Source organism: Cyprinus carpio, chromosome A21 (assembly GCF_018340385.1).
Source record: "Cyprinus carpio isolate SPL01 chromosome A21, ASM1834038v1, whole genome shotgun sequence".
NCBI lineage: Eukaryota > Metazoa > Chordata > Actinopteri > Cypriniformes > Cyprinidae > Cyprinus > Cyprinus carpio.
The window spans coordinates 12648427-12672365 of record NC_056592.1 but is presented as its reverse complement, the minus strand read 5'-3'; the positions used below and the strand labels follow the sequence as shown (position 1 = coordinate 12672365).

At 35.7% G+C, this 23939-nt stretch overlaps 1 protein-coding gene across 1 annotated transcript in view; it reads left to right on the top strand.

Annotated features, from left to right (window-relative positions):
* The window catches only part of igsf9bb (immunoglobulin superfamily, member 9Bb), an 86258-nt gene that overhangs the window by 37441 nt on the left and 24878 nt on the right, over window positions 1–23939 (top strand). Inside the window, exons 4-12 of the mRNA XM_042710889.1 lie at window positions 2585–2736; window positions 10618–10735; window positions 12503–12644; window positions 14582–14727; window positions 18767–18909; window positions 20303–20443; window positions 20550–20666; window positions 20763–20913; window positions 22334–22445. Coding sequence (XP_042566823.1) covers window positions 2585–2736; window positions 10618–10735; window positions 12503–12644; window positions 14582–14727; window positions 18767–18909; window positions 20303–20443; window positions 20550–20666; window positions 20763–20913; window positions 22334–22445 — 1222 coding nt within the window. The remainder of the gene's footprint in view (window positions 1–2584; window positions 2737–10617; window positions 10736–12502; window positions 12645–14581; window positions 14728–18766; window positions 18910–20302; window positions 20444–20549; window positions 20667–20762; window positions 20914–22333; window positions 22446–23939) is intronic.

Here is a 23939-nt window from a genome sequence, read left to right as displayed (position 1 = left end):
TCTTTGTTTTTCTATGTTTATCAGTAGTTAGTTGTAGAACATTGAAAAGTTCTGAAAGGTTTTATACAACTACGGGAATGTATCATTGGAAAATCAAAGGCAAACTTAGACATGAGTATAAATTAGATGCTCTATGTGAATGTGGCAAACTTAGACATCCATATCAATTAGCTGCTCTCAGTGACTATGAAACATGAGACAATCACAAATGAGGCTGTTTTTTAGTGGGTTTATGTGTTAATCAGCATCACAGGTCAGCAGTGTGTCAGAGTGTGTAAGGCGGTAAATGGAGACTCGCAGCAGATGGAGGCGTGTTTTGCACAGATGTCTTAGCGGCTGGCCTCAGAATGCTGCCTTCAGCACTCTGGTCATGTGCCATCAGATCTTTGGGGTTCCTTCAAAAAACTGAAAATGCTTAAGTTTTAATTAAGCAGAATAAAGCAGTGCTAAAAATGGCAAAACAAGGTATTAAAATAAGTATTATAATCAGACCAGTTCAAATCAATAATGCCGAATCGAGGTGGTTTCACAGACAGTGACATTTAGAGCCATGTATAATAGATGCTTGGCTTGTGTGGTTTATGTTTGGGTTTATGTGGTTGAGTAGATATGGTTTCTGTAAGTGTATGTTATGTTGTTAATTGAGTGTATTATGTTCCTGTGATCTATGTGGTAATGTGTGACCCTCTTGTCTCAGTACTGTCTTAAATATTTAAACATGTTTGAGACAAAAAACGCTTCTCCCTAGTGTTCCCTTGTCCTCCTCTGCTCAAACGTCTATCATTGTTCCTTGAAATAATTGAGTAACCACCAAATTAATTTCAAGAGACACAATAAGAAATATGACCAATTATGAAACAAGTCACTATTTTGATGGCTTTGAATAAAATATCATGCAGCACGACATAATTCCCCCTCGAGTGTCATAAAACTAGACACATTTCAAGTTATCACACACAGGAGATGCGTTGAGCTGCACACTTTAACCAGAGCAGACAGTCTCACAAAAAATGGGTATGGTGCCACTTTATGCTTGCTTTCAGACATATTTGTGTTTATGAGTTATTTGTGTATTTTAGTTGTATCTATGTACAGTATGTTTGAGCTGCACACTTTTTATGTGTGTGTGTGTGTGTGTGTGTGTGTGTGTGTGTGTGTGTGTATATATATAATACAAATATTCATACTACAATAAAAATGCTGCATTAAGTATATTTAATATTTTAATAGAATTAATATTTATGTTTTGTGATGTAAATGGTAAAAGTAAATATTTTTATGGTATTATTTAGAGTAATCATAGCTGTAAAAATCTGATTCAGTCCACCATTAGCAGTTTGTTGTAAAAGAATAATTTCCTAACCTGTCATTTATATATAAGTTTTTTTTTAGCAAACTTAATATCACCATTAGCAGTTGTGGCAAAGAATTAATTTCAAACCTGTCATATATTTATAGGTTAGGAAAGGTTGTTTTTTGCTTGTAATTCAAATGGCTGTGAAGGTGGTGCAGTGTTATTCCTGATTTAGAGATGCCCGCCAGAGGAGCTCATTTAATAGATTAGAGCTCATAAATGAGCACATATGTATGCAGGAGGCAGATCCATGACCAGGAGTCCCTCTTATAATACAACTACGATTACAGTAAAAGCTAGCTGCTCTGTTTTCTGATGTCCTATGCTCCCATTGCGATGAGGCCTTGAGGTTACTTAACATGTGTCCTGCTAAAAGAACACGTATATTCAAAGTGACATAATTTTTAATGAATTGACCTGCCATGTTATAGCGCCAGGCTGAATAGTTATGTCAGGGAGTATTGAAGAACTGATAGCGGAATTTTCCACATTGTTTCTCTGTTCTTCCACTGTCGCAGCGCTCCCCAAACTTTCACGGAGACATAACCGCCCGCAGTAAGTTAGGCCCAAAGAGGGGGAAGCATCACTCTGAGCTGCACGGCCTTCGGGAATACTGTACCTTCATCAAAGCTGCTCTGAGACCCTGCAGGGCCACAGCAAATTTCAAAGTACAAACACAGCCATGTGAATGGAATGCACAACCATGTCCCACCAGTGGCCTGTTCAGTTAAAAAAAATCTGACAGTTTATAGTAATAACAAAAAAGATTTTTTGTCACCCCTCTCTCTCCAGTCGTCCAAGGCTGGGGAGTGGCAGTGGGAGCAGAGCATTGTGATGAATACTAACAATGTGATTCTGAAATGCCTTACAGCCTTAGAAATAAAGAGCTCATATACTGTGATTTAAAAAATACAAAGAGCTTACCAATAAATGTAAGGATTTTTTCTTTAAAAATGCTGGGGGAGAACTGGCCGTGGAGCAGGGGTTGAATTTTTTTCAATGTTATGAGTTACAGCTAAAGGGTTTGTTTGGTGTTTACAACTTCGTTATGGTTTTCCGCATTAGTTTTTATTGTTGAGTTATAGTTGAGGATGGTGTGTTAATTAAACGTGTGTCTATAGGAGATATTTTTTTTATGAGTCATAATATTGTTACGAATCCAGGCTGATTTATTTCAGGGAATAATAGAGAACAGATAGGGAATTTTGACATCGTTTCTCTGTGTCGCAGCTCCCCCAACTTTCACGGACACGCCGCCGCAGTATGTGGAGGCCAAAGAGGGGGGCAGCATCACTCTGAGCTGCACGGCCTTCGGGAATCCCAAACCTTCAGTCAGCTGGCTCAGGGAGGGAGACCCCATACAGGACAGCAGCAAGTATAAGGTGAGCAAACACATCTCTACTTTAGGAATATTAACTGTTTGTCCACCAGATGTCTAGTTAAAAAAAAAAAAAAAAAAAAACAGTTTCTTGTACCAAAAACAGCTATTTATTTTTCACACATAAAATGCTATTTTATTTAAAACCCTCTCTCTCAGATATTTCAATTAAATGAACCAAAAACAGCTATTTATTTTTCACCCTCTCTTTATGTATTTTGATTTTTGTCTTTATGGTGTGTTGTACTTGTTGATTTAGAATTACTAAATTTTTGGTTTGTTTTTTTGTGTCTGTGATTTAAAAAAAAAAAATTGTTTTACACTAGATAACAAGTAAAATGTAAGGATTTTCTTAGTGCATAAAAAAAAAATTTAAGTGCGGGGGGGATTATTGTGCATTTTCCAGAACCAAGGCAGTCGTGAGACACAATTTAAATCAAAAATTACATTAGGTTTATTAATTAATGCAATATAGCAATTTTATCTCAGGCAATAGGTCATTGAAATGATTTTTTCAGCATATATGTTAAAAATGAAAAATGCAAATGTGAATGCTGCGATAAGATGTCGGACATAATGAAATTAAGCAGATTTTTTATTTATGTGACTCATTTTTATTTACATACATATTCATTAGGCTATTTTTGGTGTGGAAAGCCATTTAATTTGAGTCTTTTTGTTTTTTTTAAATAATTTTTCTAGTGAGATCTGGCAACACTGGTCTCTCTGTTTAAATTAATGTGCTCATGGTTTGGAATGGCGCTGGGAAAACAAGTTTTTTTTTTTTTTTTTTTTAGATAAGTCTACCAGAATCACAAGACTGACTTCATTAAGGTTTTTGAAATGCATTACTCAATAAAAATTCTGTAAAAAGCAATAAGTAATTTTGAAATATTAGTGCAATTTTACATCAATACATTGCAGAGGAGTATTGTAGTGCATTTTACATAAGGCTAGGTAAATCTATTATCATGTGCATAGCTGTTAGGCATTTGGTCAGTCTGACTGTAAGTGTCTTCAGTCTTCAGTCTTCAGTGTCGTATGATCCTTCAGAAATCATTCTAATTTGCTGATTTGGTGCTCAAGAAACATTTTTTATTATTGTTGAAAAGCGTTTAATATTTTTGTGTAAACTGTGATACATTTTTTGATAAATAGAAAGTTAAAAAAAAAACAGCATTTATTTGAAATAGAAATGTTTTGTAACCGTATAAACTTCTAAATGCAAATTTTTTTAATCCTTTAAAAATTAATATAAATGAATCTTACTTTTTGAAATGTTTTGTATATTTTTGTTTTGTCCCATTTAACAAATGCTGAAGAAACATATTCAATAAATGAAGATAAGCAGATGTTCTAGTTTGTTTGTCTGACATCAGACCATGACCTTAGACTCTTTTGACCACAGAGATATTTACTGTAATAGTTTATTGTTACAACAAAATACAGTGGCCATCATTAGTGCATTTACTAATGCTATATTTTCCATCATGCCATCATGAGATATTTGTAGCCAATTTAGATTTTAAGGTCGTGGTTTCAAGCTTTAGTAATGTGCCAGAGCCAAGGTTGGCCTCAAAAAAAAGCACACTGTCAGTCACTTACCTAATTGACTGAACAGGACAATCAAATTATACATGAGAGATGGAGACTGTGTTCAGAATCCAGAGCTCTGACAGATGAAAAAATGATACATGTTTGTACTATTGACTCCGGGAGAAGAAAACATTGTGCTATTATCAAATCACTTCCTCTCAGCTGGGACAGTTCTGTCTGTGTGTGTGATTGTGTCTATTGAAGATACCAGCACTTCAGTGGTCCAGCAACCCATTAGTGTCAATGTAGTCATTGAGTCACGTTCTGTTCAAGCTCTCTCTCTATCTACTGTATATGCTAAATATTAGAGATATATAGGTGGAGTAGTAAATAGATAGTGTAAAAGCTTGTAGAAAGTCATTTTTAATTAAATGAGTAATACTTTGGGGTATTTGCATTAAAGCATATTTGTTTTTGCTGTGGTATGTGAAATCGTGAAACTTTAGTATGTGAAAGACATAGTGTTGTGGATCCTGAAGCTTTCCTGTGGTGGTTGATTGATATCCTTCTCTGCACAAATACAGGATTGGAGTTGTCACAGTGAGGGCTCAGGATATTTGATGACAGTGGAAATGACAGGTCAAAGGCACTTTGTCATCTCTTTTCCTCTATCGTTACTTCTTCCTCTGTCCCATCAACCATTGTCACGGCCCCAAATCCAGCCCTCCATGAGGTTATCAGTGGCCCACCAGCACAATTCAAATGCTGCTTCTGTGTCTAAACTACAAACAAGTGACATGCAGAGAAAGTGCCACATGCAGTGCTCACTTGCAGTTTTAAAGATTTTTGTTTAGGTTTGATTTAATTATTATTATTATTAATTTAACCAGATTTAAAGTAATTCACTTCCAGAGTGAACATTTCATAAAAAAATTGACTCACCCCCATGTCATCCAAGATGTTCATGTCTTTCTTTCTTCAGTTGAAAAGAGATTAAGGTTTTTGAGGAAAACATTCCAGGATTTTCCTCCACATGGTGGACTTCAGTGGTGGCCAAGCCGAGGAATAAGGGAAAAATCGTTCATTTTCCAGGAAAAATACAAATTTATATACTTTTTAACCACAAATGCTCATCTTGCACTAGCTCATGCACGTGTAATGCAGGCAGAAGTACCGACCCAGTGTTTACAAAGCAAACGTGCAAAGAAAATCGAAACTGGAGGGGAAAATGAGATGGAGTTTTTCGCCTTACCCTTCCTTTTTGTACACAGATGATGAACTAATCACATGTGACCTTTCCAACGTATATATATATATAATATATATATATATTGAGATGGATTTTTTTGTATTTACATTTATTTTTGTATATTAATTAGGCAAGGATGCATTCATTTGATAAAAGTGAAAAAAAAAGGTTTCATTTATTTCAAATAAATTCTGTTCTTTTGAACTTTTCAGCTTTTTGAACTATTCATCAAAAATTCTGAAAAAAAGTATCACAGTTAGCATAAAAATGCTCCACAACTTAAAAAGTACAAATTAATAATAATTAAAAATGTTTCTTGAGCAGCAAATCAGCATATTAGAATGATTTCTGAAGGACACTTAAGACCGGAGTAATAATGCGGAAAATTCAGCTTTACCATCACAGGAATACATTACATTTTTAATTATCTTAAAATAGAAAACATTTTATAAAATTACTATTTTACGGTATTCAAATATGCAACTTTGGTAAGTATAAGAGACTTTCAAAAACATTACAAAATCTCACCAACCTCGAAATTCCAAACTTTGACAGTGACATTTTGAACTATTGGGGGCACTAGAGGGTTTGAGGGACTACCTCTAAAATTGCCACCAGGGCCATTTATACTGTCCCTAATAAGCTTGTCACAGTTTAGATGGTTTGCCACACTTTTGTCTAAAAATGTTTTTAAATAAAGCAATTTGATTTTCCCTGCTGTATGTTTTAAACTTCCTCTGTCAGATTGAAGAAATCAAGCAGCAGTTTTAACACTGTAATCACCCGGCCTGCAGGAAGAGCTAATTAATCCCCCTCAACCCTGTCATATTCCCTAGTCATTTAGCACTAGCCCTCTGTCCATCTCGGTGCTGTAACTGTGCTCATTTTAACTATGTGTCATAGAGGCATCCCTTGGGCCTGTTATGTTCACAGTGCTGTGTAATTAGGAACCAAATAAACCATCCTAGTAGTGGAATTTCTCGACTTGAGTGATATCTTTTATATTTCATCAATTGAGCCGGCCACGATATGAAACAGACTTTTAGATTCCCTTGTCAAAAAAGGTGTATATATTTTCTAGCTATTTTTCCATTGATTGTGGCTCATCAAAACCGGCAAGCCAAACATACTGAACCTAACCATCAAACGCTTCCTGCATAAAAACCATCTGCTCGCTGAAGACTAAGCACCGAGATTCCTACAGGAACGGATGGCTCAGTTCTCTTCCTGAAAAGAGTTTGATTTACAAGAGCCCATCGAGAGATCTCCATCTCCTCACACAGCAGAGAAATGACAGCCTGTCAGCGACAAGCTTTGCTTAGTGATTGAACACTTTTGAAGTAAGGTGAGATAACAGTGTTCGTTGCTTGTTAATTTGAATGACGGCGAGCTCTTTGTTCAGTCAAAATAGAGCGTTGTTTTGACTGATTAGATCTCTAATGATATTTACAGAGGAAGGGGGTTGTTTTGTGTTTTTAGTTGTTTAAGGTTTTTGCTGGATGTGTTTGAAGCATAATTCTTTGGTAGGTTAATACAAACTTACCTCTTTTAAATGTCTTTAAAAGAGAGGAATCCTATCCTAAATCAGTGTTTAACACCTATTTTTTTCATATGTACTTCCATAAAGTTCAACAGAGCTGGCCCAGTTTTTCAGGACACTTGGTTCCAGAAATATTTTCCCATTCATTTTTCCTAAAGAGATTTTCAAAAAGTCTTTGTGAAAGAGTAATAAGCCATGAAACAAACAAACTAGTGAGTATGTGAATAGAAGAATGTCCCAAGGCTAAGACTAGAAAATCGGACAAAAAGACAATGTTCAAGACTGCAACAGTAATGCTCAAGTACCATTTTTTTGACAACAAACCAGAATAATGTTCCTTTAAAGTCATGAAGTACAGTTTACAACCTGCTTTACTTCCATAATGTGACATATGTCTGAGATTTATCAATTTTTATTTACAAGTGACGCCTTAAAAAGAGATTCATTTAGACAATATCACGGTTATTTATGAATGGAAGGTGGGGTGGAGTCTTTGAATAATGCTAAATAATAGGTATTAATCATAGAAATAGTTTTTTTATTTACTCTGGAGTGGTGTGCTATGATGTATTAGACACGTGTGTTGTTGTTGGGTCTGCCATAGACTGGCCGTGTATCTCCGTCTGTGTAATTAGCGTAATTATGGAGTCTGGGATCCACAGCGGAGTCTTAGGCTGCTGCCGTTTGTTGAGTAAATTAGCCGCTTACCATCATGCTGCCCATTTGTAGGCATGTATGTTAAGGTTGTAAAAGCGGTGGAGTGTGTATGTTCATGTCAAAAGGTCAAGGCTTGGCTGTTAACTTCTACTGGATAAATGTTGTAACTACAAAAAAATATCTTTCTCCATTGACAAGCATTCAAATGTACCTGTGTATACGGATAAAACACATTAATTGTAAGTTGCTTTTACCAATGTTATTTTATCATTATTTATGTACAGTTATATTATATATAATTTTTCTTGCATTAACTTTATTTCATTTTAAACTAATTTTATTTAATTCCAACTTTATTTATTTAAATACCAAAAACACATTTTCATAGTTTTAGTATTAGTTAACAGGCTCTTACCAGTGCACATGTTTTGGGATTTTTCATCAAAAATTTAAGTCTAACATCCAAGAAATATTTGCCTCAAGGTGTGTGTAAGTCTTCTAAGGAGAAAGTCACACATGCCTGATATCACATGAACTGTGTTTATTGTTGTTGCTTGTTGGTATTTCTTGCTTTCACAGCGTCTGATGGAATGCTGAATATGCATGAACTGTAATGATGATGCTTGCTTTTATTTACCATGAATCTATGTCATCATCTGTCTCCACTTTTGCACTTTTTTTTTTCTCAAAGTACTCTTCACCTGCTCGGCTGGCAGCAGTAAAGTGACCCTTCATGTATTGTTAACCATCCAGTTCTGACAGGCCGGGGAGAAGTTGAGAAGATGATGTTTTGTTTAGTTTATTTGTTGTGTCTGCCTACGGAGAGCAGCTGAACTGTTAATGCTGTTCCAAGACTAGTTGTACCCGGTCGCATATTTCCCATGAGATTATGATTGGCAGTGAATTGCATTCAAAAGTGAGTATAGGGTTGCTGACTTATAGTGAATATACTAATACATTTTAAATACATTTTACTATTTTTTTTATTTTTAAATAAATGTTATTAAAGAAAGTTTTTTTTTCAGTAAAATTTCACTTTAAAATTTCTTCTTTTTTTAAGTGGTTTACTTATTCCCTCAGGATAACTATTTTCCTATATAATAATAATAATAATAATAATAATATTTTTTAATAATTATTTCATTTTATTTTTCAGTAACTGTTGTTAGTTTCATTTATTTAGTTTTTTATTTTTTTGTTTTATGAAAGTAATTTTTTTAATGACAAAAACAAGAATACTAGAAATGATTCTGAAAATGAGAATGAACGGTTGGCATCCACTTTTGAGGAGGCTTTTGGACATTTTCACTCTTAAGCCTCTTGACTTGTCTCTTTTTTTATTTTTTTATATATTTTATATATTTAACTTATAATTAAATTTTAGTTAAGGTTTGCATTATTTGATTGCCGAGTGATATCAGCTGAGAAGAAAGTTATTTCAAAGGTGGAGCAAGTTATTACATTTTGATGAAAAATTACAAAGACAAAAATAGTTTTTTCCTTTGCAATGTACTGATGAATCATGCATAGTAAGTATCAGCATTCCCGCCCCTTACCTGTCCCTCTGCCACCAAACACACACTCTTGTACAGAGTAAATCAATTATTCAGCTCACTCTCTGAGAGCATTTGCACGATTCAAGGCCAAAAAAACAAGCAGAGATACTCTCCTCTCATAAGTGCGGCCTTGTCTTGAAAGGATGATTGTGAAACCGAGCCAGCAAGTTAACCATCACAGCTTGAAAAAGCTTCAGAGTTCATACAGGATCCTTTTAATGAATTATTACTTGCATGTTTTATATTATTTCAGAATAAAGACAAGACACGGAGCAGGCTTGCCTAGTATTTTACTAAAAACAAAAGCCTGTACAAAAGAAAACGTCAGAATAATAAGTGGGTGGGGATAATTTGTTGCACAAAAGGCTTAGCTCATGAATATTAATTAGTTTGTCCACAAATAATTTTAAATGACTTAAAAAAAACAAAAGGCTTAGCTCATGAATATTAATTAGTTTGTCCACAAATAATTTTAAATGACTTAAAAAAAATGTGGTTGATTCCCAGCTAAAGTAGTGGGGACAAAATTGGCCATTACTAAAACTGTCTGGGAAATCCCCACTGTAAATGATGCTTTTGGATCCTAATTTCTAAAATGTTGAATAAAAACACTAAACCCCCCACCCCCATTATGTATGATTGTTTTGTATCATATTTTCTAGAATATTTAATAGAATTTTAGATAAACTTCCTAGGACTACTTTGCAATTGGTAAAATGGAAATAACGCTTGTGTGGGCGCAGAAAGAGAGATGCACATTGATCTTTAAGTCTCTGTTGGAGTGGCCTGGTTTGTTTGATCTCTCCTACGCAGTCTCTGCCTTTCTGTCTCCGGTTCACAATGCTTTCCCTGCAAAGTGCTTTTGTTTGTACTGTGTACGAGACAATTTGTTTTGTCAAATTGAGAGTTGTTTTGTAAGCTTGTAAGTGGCCCCTTGCATGATACTGTTCATGTGTTGAATGTAAAGAAACATAACTGTGGGTATGGCAGCGGGAAAAAATGATGTGTATTTGGTTTCTTGGGATTGTTAGCATGGTTACATCATTTCTACTGATCTGTGTGTTCATATAAGAAAAAAGTGAAATCTGTCACAGAGATAAGAAATAAGAATTTGCTCCTCTTGTGTTTCTGTTCATATATTAAATATCATATATATATATATATATAATATTATATATATATATATAGACACACTATATAGACACACACACACACAGTATATACATACATACATAAACAATGCAGTGTGTGATTGTCGTCGTTTGTCAGCAAGATCATTTTCTTTATGTTAATGAGATTATTGAGAATTTGTTATTCCTTTAATGAGATAATTTAAAATTGGCACAGGTGAGTGATGGCAGCCTGACAATACTTTCCATCAGCCGTGAGGACAGGGGAGCGTACACATGCCGAGCGTACAGCGAGCAGGGAGAGGCCGTCCATACCACACGCCTACTTGTCCAAGGTAGCACCATAACTGCCCTAAACTGTTTCCTTGTGACTTTATTGTTTGCTATGAATTGAGTGACATCACTATCATGCTGTCAGAGTGCTGTGCGGTGTGTCTGAACAGTCCTCTGTGTGTTTGTGTCTGTGTATGTGTGTACAGTCATGCTTGCAAAGCTGCATGCTGCATGGCACCCATGCTGTAGAGCTACAGAGATAATTGGACTCCATATGTTGGTTGTCTGGTACAGTATAAAGCAGTAATGGGTTCACTGTCAGAGATATTTTTCACCATAGTGCTGCCAAAGAAGCTTTTTCCTGTTGGGTTCCCTATCTGTTCTGTCTGCTGCTTTTAGCATGCCATGTTAGCATTTAACCCAGTAGTGGATTTCTAACTTTTATTGTCTATTTGTAAGTTTTTTTGTGTGTGTGTGTGTTGATAAAAATGTGTGGTTGTGGCCTACCCATAATCATAAATATGATTTACTTTACTTGGTAAGATTTTTATACAAATATAAAAGCTGTCAAAAGATTAAAATGAGATTTCAGTGGCAGATTTCTGCAACAGTGTTCTTTATTCACCTTATTCACTCTTCTAGACAACAAGAAAGCACTCCTTCCTATTTTTGTCCCATCAAATGCCAATCAAACCAGTATCAAAATCAATGCAGTCATAAAATGACATCCCATTTTTTTCTGCTTCTTTTGAATTTCCTTTTAGCTATTTAGTTCTGATTGGTTAAATTGATTAATTGTATTTTTTATAATTGTACAATCAATACTGATTTGGTGTTGGTGAAGGGGTGCTTTAGTATTGAAGCCTGTTTCTGCCATAGTTGAGTAAAGAAATTTGATTCTGTAATTCATAATAATGAGAAACTTTCCTGTAATAATGACTTAACATTTCACAATAATGAGAAACTTTTTCCACAGTAAAGAGAAACTTTCTTATTATAATGAACAATTATACAGTAACTGTTGACCAGACCAAGAATGTTTTCAGGAAATTTCTGTACTGGTCTAGACTACTGTATCACACATTTGAAGATGTCAAGGGTCAAACAATAAAATGAATACATAAAAATCAGTTGAGAAGTATCAAAAATAAATGAATGCAAAACTGAGTGGAAGAATTGCCATTTTAATAAGATCTTCACTTAAAAAGAAAAAAATTTCTATTAGTTTAAATAAAAATCAACTGCTGAGAACTAAAAGTGCCAAGTTGCAGAAACATTGTTTTGTAGACGTTTTGTATGTATGTTGGGTTTGTTTTTGGTTTGTTTTTGTAGTGTTATGTGTGTGTGCTGTCGAGCAGGACGGAGAGCATCTGTAGAGTCCGTGCCTGCACGGGGAGCTCTCTGCAGGCTTTCTCCACAGAAGAGCCCTCTCTTTACACTGGCACTGCCAACTGAAGCGATGCCCACAGTGGGCGGTAGAGTGAGATCTGTGGGTAGGCTGCTGGGTAGAATTCTTAGCATCTTGGCCAGTGATATTCAGATGAGACGGCTGATCCAAATATGTATGGTACAGCTGAGTGCTATATTAACTCATTCAGTATGATATCATTCGGTATTCAGTATGTACACCACTGTAAATGAGGTATTGATCTGTTGAATACAAATAACAGAATGAAAATATATATGATTGGAAAAACTTTTATTAAATCTTTTCTTCAATATTGTTGTTTTTAACCTTGAAGAGGACTGAGATTGCTTTATGCCTCAATAGGATGTGACACATCCTGACATGTAATGCTGATATATTATGTGTCTCTTTTCTATTTCAGGACCCCCATTTATTGTTTCACCACCAGAGAACATAACCGTAAACATATCCCAGGATGCATTCTTCACTTGTCAGGCTGAGGCGTATCCTGGCAACCTAACGTACACCTGGTTCTGGGAGGAAGATAATGTCTTCTTCAAGAAGTAAAGTTATGATCGGGTTCATTACTGTACCATACTCCCACTGTCCTGTGTCCATGTGGAGTTTGTCACAGTCCATGTAGTTTCGTCATCATCATTGAGGCATCAGTGAGTTTTAGGGACTATGGCCATTGTGATACTGTTTTAGGCTTTGGTTAAACATTTTGTAAACCCTTGTGTTGTGACATTTTCGTAGAAAAGTAAAATGTTCTCAAAGGTGCACAAATGCAACTAAATATGCCACCACTAGTGATATTCTGTACACTACCTTTCAACAGTTTGGCATCAGTTCGATTTTTTTTTGTTTTTTATAGATATTTTGTTAGATATTTTACAGATATAACAATAACACAAAAAAAGTAAATGTTGTTCTTTTGAAAGAATCCTGAAAAAAATGTATCACGGTTCACACAGAAATGTTATGCAGCACTGTTTTCATCTGTTTTCAGCTCACCATTCTGACCTTTTTTCTCAGAATTCTGAGTTTGCATCTTTTAATTCTAACTTTTTAAAATTTTGAGTTTATATGTCACAATTCTTTCTTTTTTTCCACCACAGAATAAAAAATAAAAAGAGGTATTGGTGAGAATTGTGAGATATAACCCCAGAACTGCAATAAAAAACATAATTGTGAGCTAAAAAGTCATTTTTTTTCTTTTTTTTTTTTTTATTCCGTGCAGAAATAAGCTTCCTTAAAAAAAACAGCTCTTTAAATTCTAAAACTAGAGCTGAATTTATCTGATCAAAAATCTTACTGACCCCAAATATTTGAATGGTAGTGTTCATCTATTGATAAACAGATGCATTTTAATTGAAATTTATTTTTGAAGAGTTGTCAGTCAAAAAAGATTCATTAGTACCAAGCTCTGATCCCCTACAATTGCAAATAGAATTGCCAAAAAAAGCTGACATTTTAATTTGCTTTTGTGAAGTTTTAACAGAAAAAAAAAGTGTTACAATGAAAGTTCACTATGACGGTTTGTTATGTGTTTCTCACTTGTGTGCATGTGTCAGTGTCATTACACTTGTTTGGAGGTACACACACCTCAGATACTGTCTCATTTGTGTCTCGTTTGCCCTGTGTGAACATTCTGACGGACTGAACTACACTGATGCCTTATAACTGACTAAATGGGAATGTTAGAAAGCAACTCCTCACCTGAAGACCAATTGATTTCATTTGACTTTAGAAATAGCATGATAGTCTAGTAAGCATAAAAACACATAGCACACATAAAACAGTGTGTCCTTTATAGTAACCTTGAATAGGAAAGGCCACAAAATGAGTGCCCACTATCATCAATATAAACGACAAATGCAGCTTCACCATAGACCGTCTCAGGTTCTCATGGTTTATGCTTCTCCTTCTTTCCCCCATGAAAAGAATATCTAGCGACATGGCGCTTGTGTCATCATACGCTCCACTAGCAAAGATTAGAAGTAGTAGTGACCTAAGCCATCCAATATGCCCTCATGCGTGTCCTGTACACTGTATAGAAAAAGGTTATTATGTTTTTTTCTTTCTAATAGAGGCTCTGTGCAGGAGGACAGGTGGAAGCACAGGCAAGAATAGAGGTTAAGCAGGCATTTTGTGCACTGGAGCGTTTTTTTTTTTCTTTCTCTCTCTCTCTGATCTCTGCCTCGGACACTCCATCTGTTCTTGTTGAAAGAGTAGACTGTAATTCACAAGGCTTTGAACTGTGCTTTATTCTCTGGCTTTAAATTAGTTTACGTAGGCATACATATTTATAGGGATAACTTAGAGAAAAAAAAAGTCAGTATTTACAAACTTTCATGTCGTTTCAGTAAGTGGGACAAATAAATAAATCTGACCTCAAACTTTTGGACGGTGGTGTATGTAGTAGTGTAGGCTGTTGGAATCATCAGTACTATTGATGCTAATTCAACTTCTTTGTCAATCCTTCTTTCTCTCTCTCCAGTGATCTAAAGCGCAGAGTGAGTATTCTGATCGACGGTTCGCTCATCATCTCCCAGGTGAAACCTGAGGATGCTGGGAAATACACCTGCAGCCCGAGTAACAGCCTTGGGCGGCCACCTTCTGCATCAGCGTACCTGACAGTGCATTGTGAGTCAGTCTGCAGATATGAGGATAGTGGGAATTACACCTTGATCTTAATTAGAAAACTTTTGTCTTTTTCTGGTGCCCCTAAAAATTTGCACTGCATTGCTTAATGCAGATGCTGAACTACAACTGCAGTATGTAGGCGAGAAACCACCAGAATAGAATTGATTTGGTATTTTTACTTCTTGTGAATGTATCCTGCTGATCATACAGTGGAGTTGAAAAATCTGAAAAGCTTCTGTTTTGTTGAATGTGATGATCTTTTATGTTGTCCAGCATGATTTGAGATTGATCCAAAGCATCTTGTGATTCTAAAACTAAGAACATCTGACCTTTTGTGCACACGGTCAGTCACACAAATGTGCTTATATTTGATTAGTGACCTGGTAATCATAATGAAGTAATCTTCCAGTTTGTAGTAAATAAATAATTGAATCAATAAACCAATAAATACATAAATTGTTAAATTAAAGAATAAAATAATCATTATGTCATACATTTTCCTCCAATTTGTTGTGAATTAATGGATAAAAAAAAAATCATAGAAATTAATGAAAAATAAATAATTGAATAAGTAAATAAATAATTTAATGATTGTATATATTTTCTTTCAGTTTGTTATAAATTAAATAAATGCATATATTTACATACATTACAAATTAGACTATTTTATATAAAAATACAGAAAAAATACTAATTTTGTGCAATATTATAGCAATTTATAATAAGTTTTCTATTTTAATATACTTTAAAATATAATTTATTCCTGTGTAGCAAAGCTGAATTTTAAGCACCATTACTCCAGTCTTAAATGCTGTTCTATTTAATGTATTATTAATCAAAAAAATCTAAGAAAAAAGTGTCACAGGTTCCAAAAAAATAAAAAATTAAATAAAAAATTAAGCAGCACAACAGTTTCAACACTGATAATAAATCAGCATATTAGAATGATTTCTGAAGGATCATGTGACACTGAAGACTAGAGTAATGGCTGATGATATTCAGTGCTGTGTCACAGAAATGTTATATTTTAAAGTATATTAAAATAGGAAACAAATATTAGAAATTGCAACGATATTTCACAATATTACTGTTTTTTTCTGTATTTTAATCAAATAAATACAACGTTGATGAACATAAGAGACTCCATTAAAAAAAAAACATAAAAAATCTTTCTGATCCCTAACTTTTGAATGGCAGTATAGGTGATTTCCTGAACTTACAATGAATGGCCGGTATAACTTTTGATACAATGACAACTTTTCACTGTAACGAATTATTTTTAAAGAACCAGTAATTCCCAATTGCCTATTATATTACATCATATCATACAGTACATGACATAATGGAGGAGGAATTCTCCTTCATCCTGAATCTGTGACATTGGTCTTCCTGGATTGAGTGTGAAAATTAAGTAACAACCTTCACCAGCAGATTATGCCTTTTCATCACGTTTTCATATTGAGATCATGCATGCAGAATAACAGTGGCATAACAGTGCTCTTTTGTAATTGATGAAAGGGTTACTTTAGTCTCCTGGCATATTCCGTCTCAATACATGGGCACGAGGGCGTATTAGCTTCAAATGCCGCTGTTGCTTTCTATTTGCAGCTGAGAGATTGGAATGGCCTTCTGTCCCGGGAGTTTGGAGCTGAATTGAAACAGTGACCTTGAGTCAGTAAGCTAGCAGATCACTCAGTCACGGCTCACATCCTCCACGCCAATAGACTGATGCAAAGAACATGGGTTTCTAGACATTGTTGAAAAAAGCACAAAAATGTTGAATTTGCAGTAATTTTGGATTTGAATTAAATATTGATGGGTGTATGTGGTATCCAAGGCAACAGACATTTCAGATTCCCTGTCTCAGAGGAAGCCTGTGTCGGACCAGCTTGGCACGGTTGAAGTGGCGGAAAGGGATTACATCATAGCAGAAAGCCCAGACTGCAGGAATTTTCACCTGTCCTCTGAAACAGTCTCACGTTGTCTGGCCGCCCATGTGTGTAGCGAGCAGAGGCGCAGAGAAAGTGTATTTGACAGTAAGTGAGAAAAAAGGAGGGGGAATGTAAAAGGATGACATCATCCTGTGTGGAAACCCTCTTCTCTGCAGTGACGTCACCTGCAGACACTCCAGCAGGCTGGATGCATGGGCGATGGCGCCCCCTTTGGACGGCTGATGGCATTGCAGGTCTGCTCCATGCATCAAGATTGCCTCTTTCCTCCTCTTCTTCCTTTTTGTTAGCAGTTCTATGCTTCGTCCTCACGACTCGCTTTTCTTCTTTTCTTTTCCTTACTCTGGCACACTCCACCCATCGTCCCATCACTCAGCTCCACTTGTGCTAAAAATAGACCCTGGCACTGTGCTAAGTGTTAAGGTGGAGCAGTGTATTTCTTCAAAGTGTTCGTTTCGGAGCACCGCTCCCTCTCGTTCTCCAGCATGCTGCGGTTGGCTGGTGTTTTTAGTTTTGGGGGACTGTTACTTATTGTTATGCAGCTGAATCTCTTTTACAGCATTATTGATAGTCTTTGCTTTAGATGTTGTTTATACAATATAAAGAAAGGAAAAGTTATCAAAAATAAAACTGTTATTTATGTTTTGTGGTACAAAGGAATTAAAGAGATAGTTGAAAATTCTGTCATTAATTGGTTACTCACCCTCATGTCGTCCCAAACCTGTAAGAACTTTGTTCATCTTCAGGACACAAATAAAGATATTTTTGATTAAATCCGAGAGCTTTCTGACCCTGCATAGACAGCAACATAACTGATACTTTCTAGGCCTAGAAAGGTAGCGAGGACATCTTTAAAATAGTCCAAGCTATGAGAATACTTTCTGTGCTCATGGATAACAAAAATAACGACTTTATTCAACAATTTCTTCACTTCCGTATCAGTCTTCGCTGCGCATTCATGACAGTACCACGACTCGTGCGTGTGGATTGCTCTGCTTGTAATCAAGGTGCAGCGCATGCATCGTGGTACTTTGTGAACACTCGTCGAAGACTGACACAGAAGAGAAGAAATTGTTGAATGAAGTCATTATTTTGTTTTCTTTGCACACAGAAAGTATTCCTGTTCCTTTTTAATATTATGGTTGAACCACTGATGTCACATGGACTATTTTAACAATGTCATTACGACCTTACTGGGCCTTGAACGTGTCAGTTACATTGCACTCTATGCAGGGTCAGAAAGCTCTCGGATTTCATCAAAAATATCTTATATTTGTGTTCCGAAGATGAATGAAGGTATTACAGGTTTGGAACGACATAAGGGTGAGTAATTAATGACAGAATTTTCATTTTTGGGTGAACTATCCCTTTAATAGAAGCATTTCAAAACATTTGGTTGGTTTTAGAGGATACCATATGTGTTTTCTTCATTGCCTGTGATATTGCACAATTCTGTACATGCATTTGATTGACCAAATAATGTGTTTATGTATGGTGTGCTTATTTGTTATATTTATGCATTAATTTCTCATTCAAAAGTTTGGGGTTGGTTATTAGCTTATGCTCACCAAGATTGCATTTATTTGATCAAAAGTACAGTTAAAAGTAATATTATGAAATATTATTAACATTTCAAATAACTGTATAAATGTCTATTTTCATGTATTTTAATATGATATGCTGATTTGGTGATCAAGAAACAATTGTACTGCTTAATATTTTATTGGAAACTCTGATACTGTTTTTAAAAAACAGTTTCCAAGGCACTTACTGTGCTGTACTACGATTAGCTGAGTAATAGTCTCAGTGTGAGCTAGTTCAGACCCTTTTGTCTGATTTCAGACTCTCTCTTCAGTGACGTGAGAGCAAAAAGTTCTTTATTAGTGTACTTCTGCATTAGTAGTTGATTTATTCAGAGGATTTGTGCTAAATGTTCCAGACTAATGGCTCAGAGAGACATCCAGTTCAAACTCCTCTCATCTGTCTGACAGCTTAACAATGCACAAAACCTTACATGTCTAATCTATCAGATATCTAATATATCAACATTAAGCTGTATTTTTTGTTTCTACTCTTGTTGTGTCCAATAGTCTTTGTAAGTGTGGTTATGATGTATTCAGTTTTTTTAGTTGTTGTTGTACTGCCGGGGTTCATCCGCTGCCCGGTGGATGCCAACCCGCCTGTCACTTCAGTGAAGTGGAAAAAAGACGGCCTGCCTCTGCGGATAGAGAAGGTGAGTCCAGCAGGACAATGATCTCAGTGTTTTCACAGATGCTGTCACATGGGCCTGTGTGAGATGGGTTTCATTCACAGTTCACACTGATCTCATAGTCTCACACAGACAAAGATCATTGGCTCCTCTTCAACTATAAAGCCAAATGGAGAATAACTGCCCTTAGCAAAGAAACATGATATCAGGTTCATTCTCGAACCCTGTTCCTCCTCAGTGCAGTTGGCTTTTAAGGATAGTGACAATGCAGCTGAAAATATGCAGACTTATCATGTTACATCTTAAGTGCGTTGAGAGCAAATCCACTCCATTCATTTCACTCAATGCAATAGTTGTATGGGTTGTAAGGTGCATAGCAACCACTATGAGGGTTTCAATAAATTCAAAAGCTTGTTAGACACTTTTTGTTTTGAAAAAAAAAAAAAAAAAATCATAAGATTTTAAAAATTTAGGATGCAGTACAAAGAAATAATTCTAGCCAGCCATGTAAGACGATGACCTTTAGACTACTACTACTAGAAACAGTCTGCCCCCCCCACACACACACACTTACTGTATCTGCTTTTCAGCAATTTGATTGTGATTTAGCGATTGCTAATCACCTACTGTATTTAATATTCATGATTCAAGCAGATATGGTGTTTAAAATAGCCCCTTCACTTTTTTTTAGTTCATTCATACATAAATTATTTTATTCAATGTGTCTATTAGCCCCAAATTGATTGCATATCATTCTTAGAGAGACATGATTTATCATCATTACATTTGTGCTTTATATAATTTCTTACATGATGCAATTTTTACATTGTATACTTTTAATGCATCCAGTATGCTTTTATACAAAGCAGTTTACTTATTTAAAACACTCTACCTCTCAAAAGTTTGGGATCAGAAAGTTTTTATTTTATTTTAAAGGAATACTTTAATTCAGAAAGGTCCCAACCAGTTGATCAAACATGACTGTAAAAACCTTATTATATTAAGGTTTATATTTTAAATGAATTCTGTTCATTTGAACATCTTAGTTATCAAAAAATATACAAAAATATTAAGCAGCAACTGTTTAAGCATTAACTGATTTCAACATTGCTAATAATGAAAAATATTTCTTGAGCAGCAATGCAGGACATCAGAATGATTTCTGAAGAATCATGTGGCTGAAATATATTAAAATAGAAAAGTAATTAATTACATTATAATAGTATTCTTAAATAAAAATGTAGCTTTTGTGGGCAAAAGACTTAAAAAAAACAAATATCTTACTGACCACAAACTTTTAAATGCTAGTGTACAAAATCATTTGTTCAATTCGTTCAGTCGAGAATCAAACGTTGTACTGTTTGAGATACAGGAAATGATTTCCCTGATTGTGTGCTGATGATTCTCTCTGTTGCAGTACCCTGGCTGGAGCCAAATGGAAGATGGGAGCATTCGAGTGTCTGAGGTGACAGAGGACTCTCTCGGCACCTACACCTGCGTGCCTTACAATAGCCTCGGTACAATGGGACAGTCCCCTCCCGCCCCTCTGGTGCTAAAGGTAAAGAATGAAACTTGTGTTTTATTCATTCGTCCTTTTCCTTTTTTACCTTTTTGATAATATCATCTATTTGCATCAATATGACGTGGTGTCTGGCGTTGGATAGGACCCACCCAAATTTCTGGTGGTTCCTGGAGGGGAGTACAGGCAGGAGGCTGGTCGAGAGCTGGTCATCCCCTGTGAGGCAGAAGGAGACCCATTCCCCAACATTACATGGAGAAAGGTAACCTGCATCCTTAAGAATCCTTAAGTAGGAATTCTGTATCATTGTCAACCCAACTGAAGTGTTTGCTAGAACTGTTTTCTTTTATTGGAGAAGGTAGGGAAGCCCAGCAGAAGCAAGCACAACGTCCTACCGCGAGGCAGCTTACAGTTCAAATCTCTCAGCAAGGAGGACCATGGGGAGTGGGAGTGTGTCGCCTCCAATGTTGCCACGAGCATCACTGCCAGCACGCACCTCCTAGTAATCGGTAGGAGGCATTGAGACAAATGGTGCTACTTCATGAGCACAAACACAACTTGCGATGAAGTGGTTTTTCCATACAGCGATGAATTTTAATCATACTAGATTAAAAAGAGTTATTTTCGTTAAAAGTGCAAAAAAAATTTATTTTATATTTTGCAGGACAACAGTGGTCTTTGTCTCAGGGTTCTAGGAGTAACCCTAACATATCAGGGAATTTTTTTAAAGTCATGGAAATTTCTGTATTGAGTATATATTTTTCTAATTCTACTCTGATGTAAAATACTTTTTGGCTAATTATTATTTCTGTACTCCAGTGTTATTTAAGTATATTAGTATATATTTGTTAGTACATAGTACATAGTAAATAGTATAGTTTTTTTAATACTATTATAAATATTTTTAATTACCTGTTATTTTTATATTTTCGGTTCATGTTTTAGTCAAGTTTTAGTAATTTGGTTTAGTACAAATATAGTTTTTAATTTTTCTATTTAACTCCAAGGTTGTTGTTTTTTTTTTTTTTTTTTTTTTTTTAAAAAAAAAAAAAAACTTTTTTCAGGTAGTTGCCAAGGCAGATTTTCTAATTTTCAGTTTTTTTTTTCATGTAGTATTTTAATAATATTAAGAATTTATTTTATTTTTAATCTTTATTTCAGTTGTGTTTTATATATATTTTATATATATATACTGATTTGACTGGTGTCTTCATTTCATGTTAAGTCACTTTAATACCACATACTTGCCAAAAGTATCAATTTTTGTGTAAAGATTACTTGCTTCAATGCTTTGAAGTATATTCATATGCAGACTTACACTCTAATCTTATAAATTGAATAGAGGAAAGTAGCGCAAATGCTAATGTCCTGTCTCTTTCTATTAGTGGCTAGTGCAGCTGTAAACAAACACTGCCAGCTTAGTCCTTATATTGCTGTCTGCTTGTATTGGCATGTACATCGTGGTATTTGGCACTGTTTGTATTTGTTTGACTGCAGTGAAACTGCAGAATAACTGACCTAATAGCTAAAGAAACTTTCTGATTAGTAGCCAAGCAGCAGCTGCTAGGCTAAACTGTTAGCTATTCAGTGATTACCTCTCGAAAAGCTCTCTGTACAACAGTCCTTTGGTTGGTTGGGTCTCTGAGGGATATTATATGCTGTGAGCAGACTGCTAGAAATGTTTCAGTGTCTTAGTATAGAGGGATTTTCCTCAAAAGCATCCACACTGGTTAGCGTTTAGCTGTTGAATAAGAGATAAAGGATAAATGATGCACACACAGTCTGTTTGTTTGTGTTAGCGCAAGTGTTTGTGTTAAGACAAGTGAGCTAATGGCTCTGACCGAGGGAAATAAAATATGTGTAGCCTTAGCTTTTGTGTACAAGTGTGTGTTTATATTGAGTGTGACACTAGTTGTCCTCCTCCCACAGGCACAAGCCCACACGCCCCCGCCAAAGTCCACGTTTCAGTCTCGACGACCTCGGCCAACGTCTCGTGGGAACCTGGTTACGATGGCGGCTTTGAGCAGACATTCTCAGTCTGGTACGGCCATGTGTGAGTCATCCCAGCATGCTTTGCTTTCTGCTTCTTTTCCTAACTGTTGACCTGAGCTCTGCTGCTGCTGTGAGGCTGCTGCATCTGGGGGCAATGGGTGGGATGGGGCAAAACCTTTCCCCATAGGGGTGAGATGACCAGCAGGGCCCTCCAATGTCAGTGCAGCTTTATGGTTATGGGAATAACATCATGGTCAGGACTCTTTATATGGCATATAATTAATAAAATACAGTCTAGTTTGATGTAAGTCTTGTTCATAACTTCCAAATAACTTCATACCGGAATGTCTTGAGCAAAGATAATCATTCTGTGAGTAATCCAGACCCACTGTTTTCTTTATCGAGTTTTTTTGTTCTTTTTGTTGTTAGAGCAGTTGTTTGGTATGTTGGATTTTTTAATTATGTTTATAAGTATAGTATTGGTGATTTGTGTGTTTTTATTTTGTACTGTACATACAGTACAGTATTGTGCAGTACATTATGAAGCCCTGAGAGATTCTGATGATTCTTATGCATGAAAAGTATTTATTAATGTAAAGACTTTGTCTTGTGCCTTCTCGCAGTTCAGTGCTAAACAGTTTTTGATATTTTAACCGTACAAAGAAAACCAACTATTGCAAGTAAGTATTTACTGTATCATAATTTTAAAAGTTTTCATTACTTGCTTCGGTATGGTCACATCCAGGTTTAAAAGAGGTGCCCCTGAGGAACTTTTGTTAGTGACTTGATCCATAACGGCAAACTCTTGCTTCTGGCTTAATCAGCAACACATTCGTCCCTTGTTCAGTCGTCTCCTCTGCCTCTCTTCATCTCTCTGCTGCCCATGCCAGTGCTTCTGCATCCCTGTGATTCTGCTCCCTGTGTGGCGCTGTCCTCTACGATATTCACCCAGAATATCAGCATTCTATAGCTTTCTGTGCTCCTGACCCTATAGAATGACACATGCTTCGCAATAGCCTTTGTATGTTTGCGTTGGTGGGTACGACAAGAACATTTCAATCATATGTCTTTAAAGCTGTGTCTTTGTTAGCTATACTTGGAACTTACTCATTTTAGAACATATTTCTGCAATGTCACACCAGGTAACAGATGGCAGCAGTGTTTCATGGGAATGTAGCATAAACAGGTTTAGCCCGTTGCGAGCCCTGGAGACAGATTTCACTCCTTTTTGGGCTATTAATAGTCATGAAATTTAGTTTAGAGTTTAGAGACTCACACGGCTGTTATATGGAGAAAAATAGAGGAAAGTGTAAGGACCTGTGAAAGGAATGTTTAGACAAAGGACTGTAGAGTATATACACTACCCTTCAAATGTTTCCCGGATGGTAAGGTTTTTTTCTTTTTCTTTTTTTTTAAGAGAAGTCTCCTATGCTCACCAAGAATGCATTTATTTTATGAAATATAAAGTATAACAGAAAAAAAAAGTGAACAAAACATTACAATTAAAACTAACCGTTTAGCTTTTAATACATTTCAAAAAACC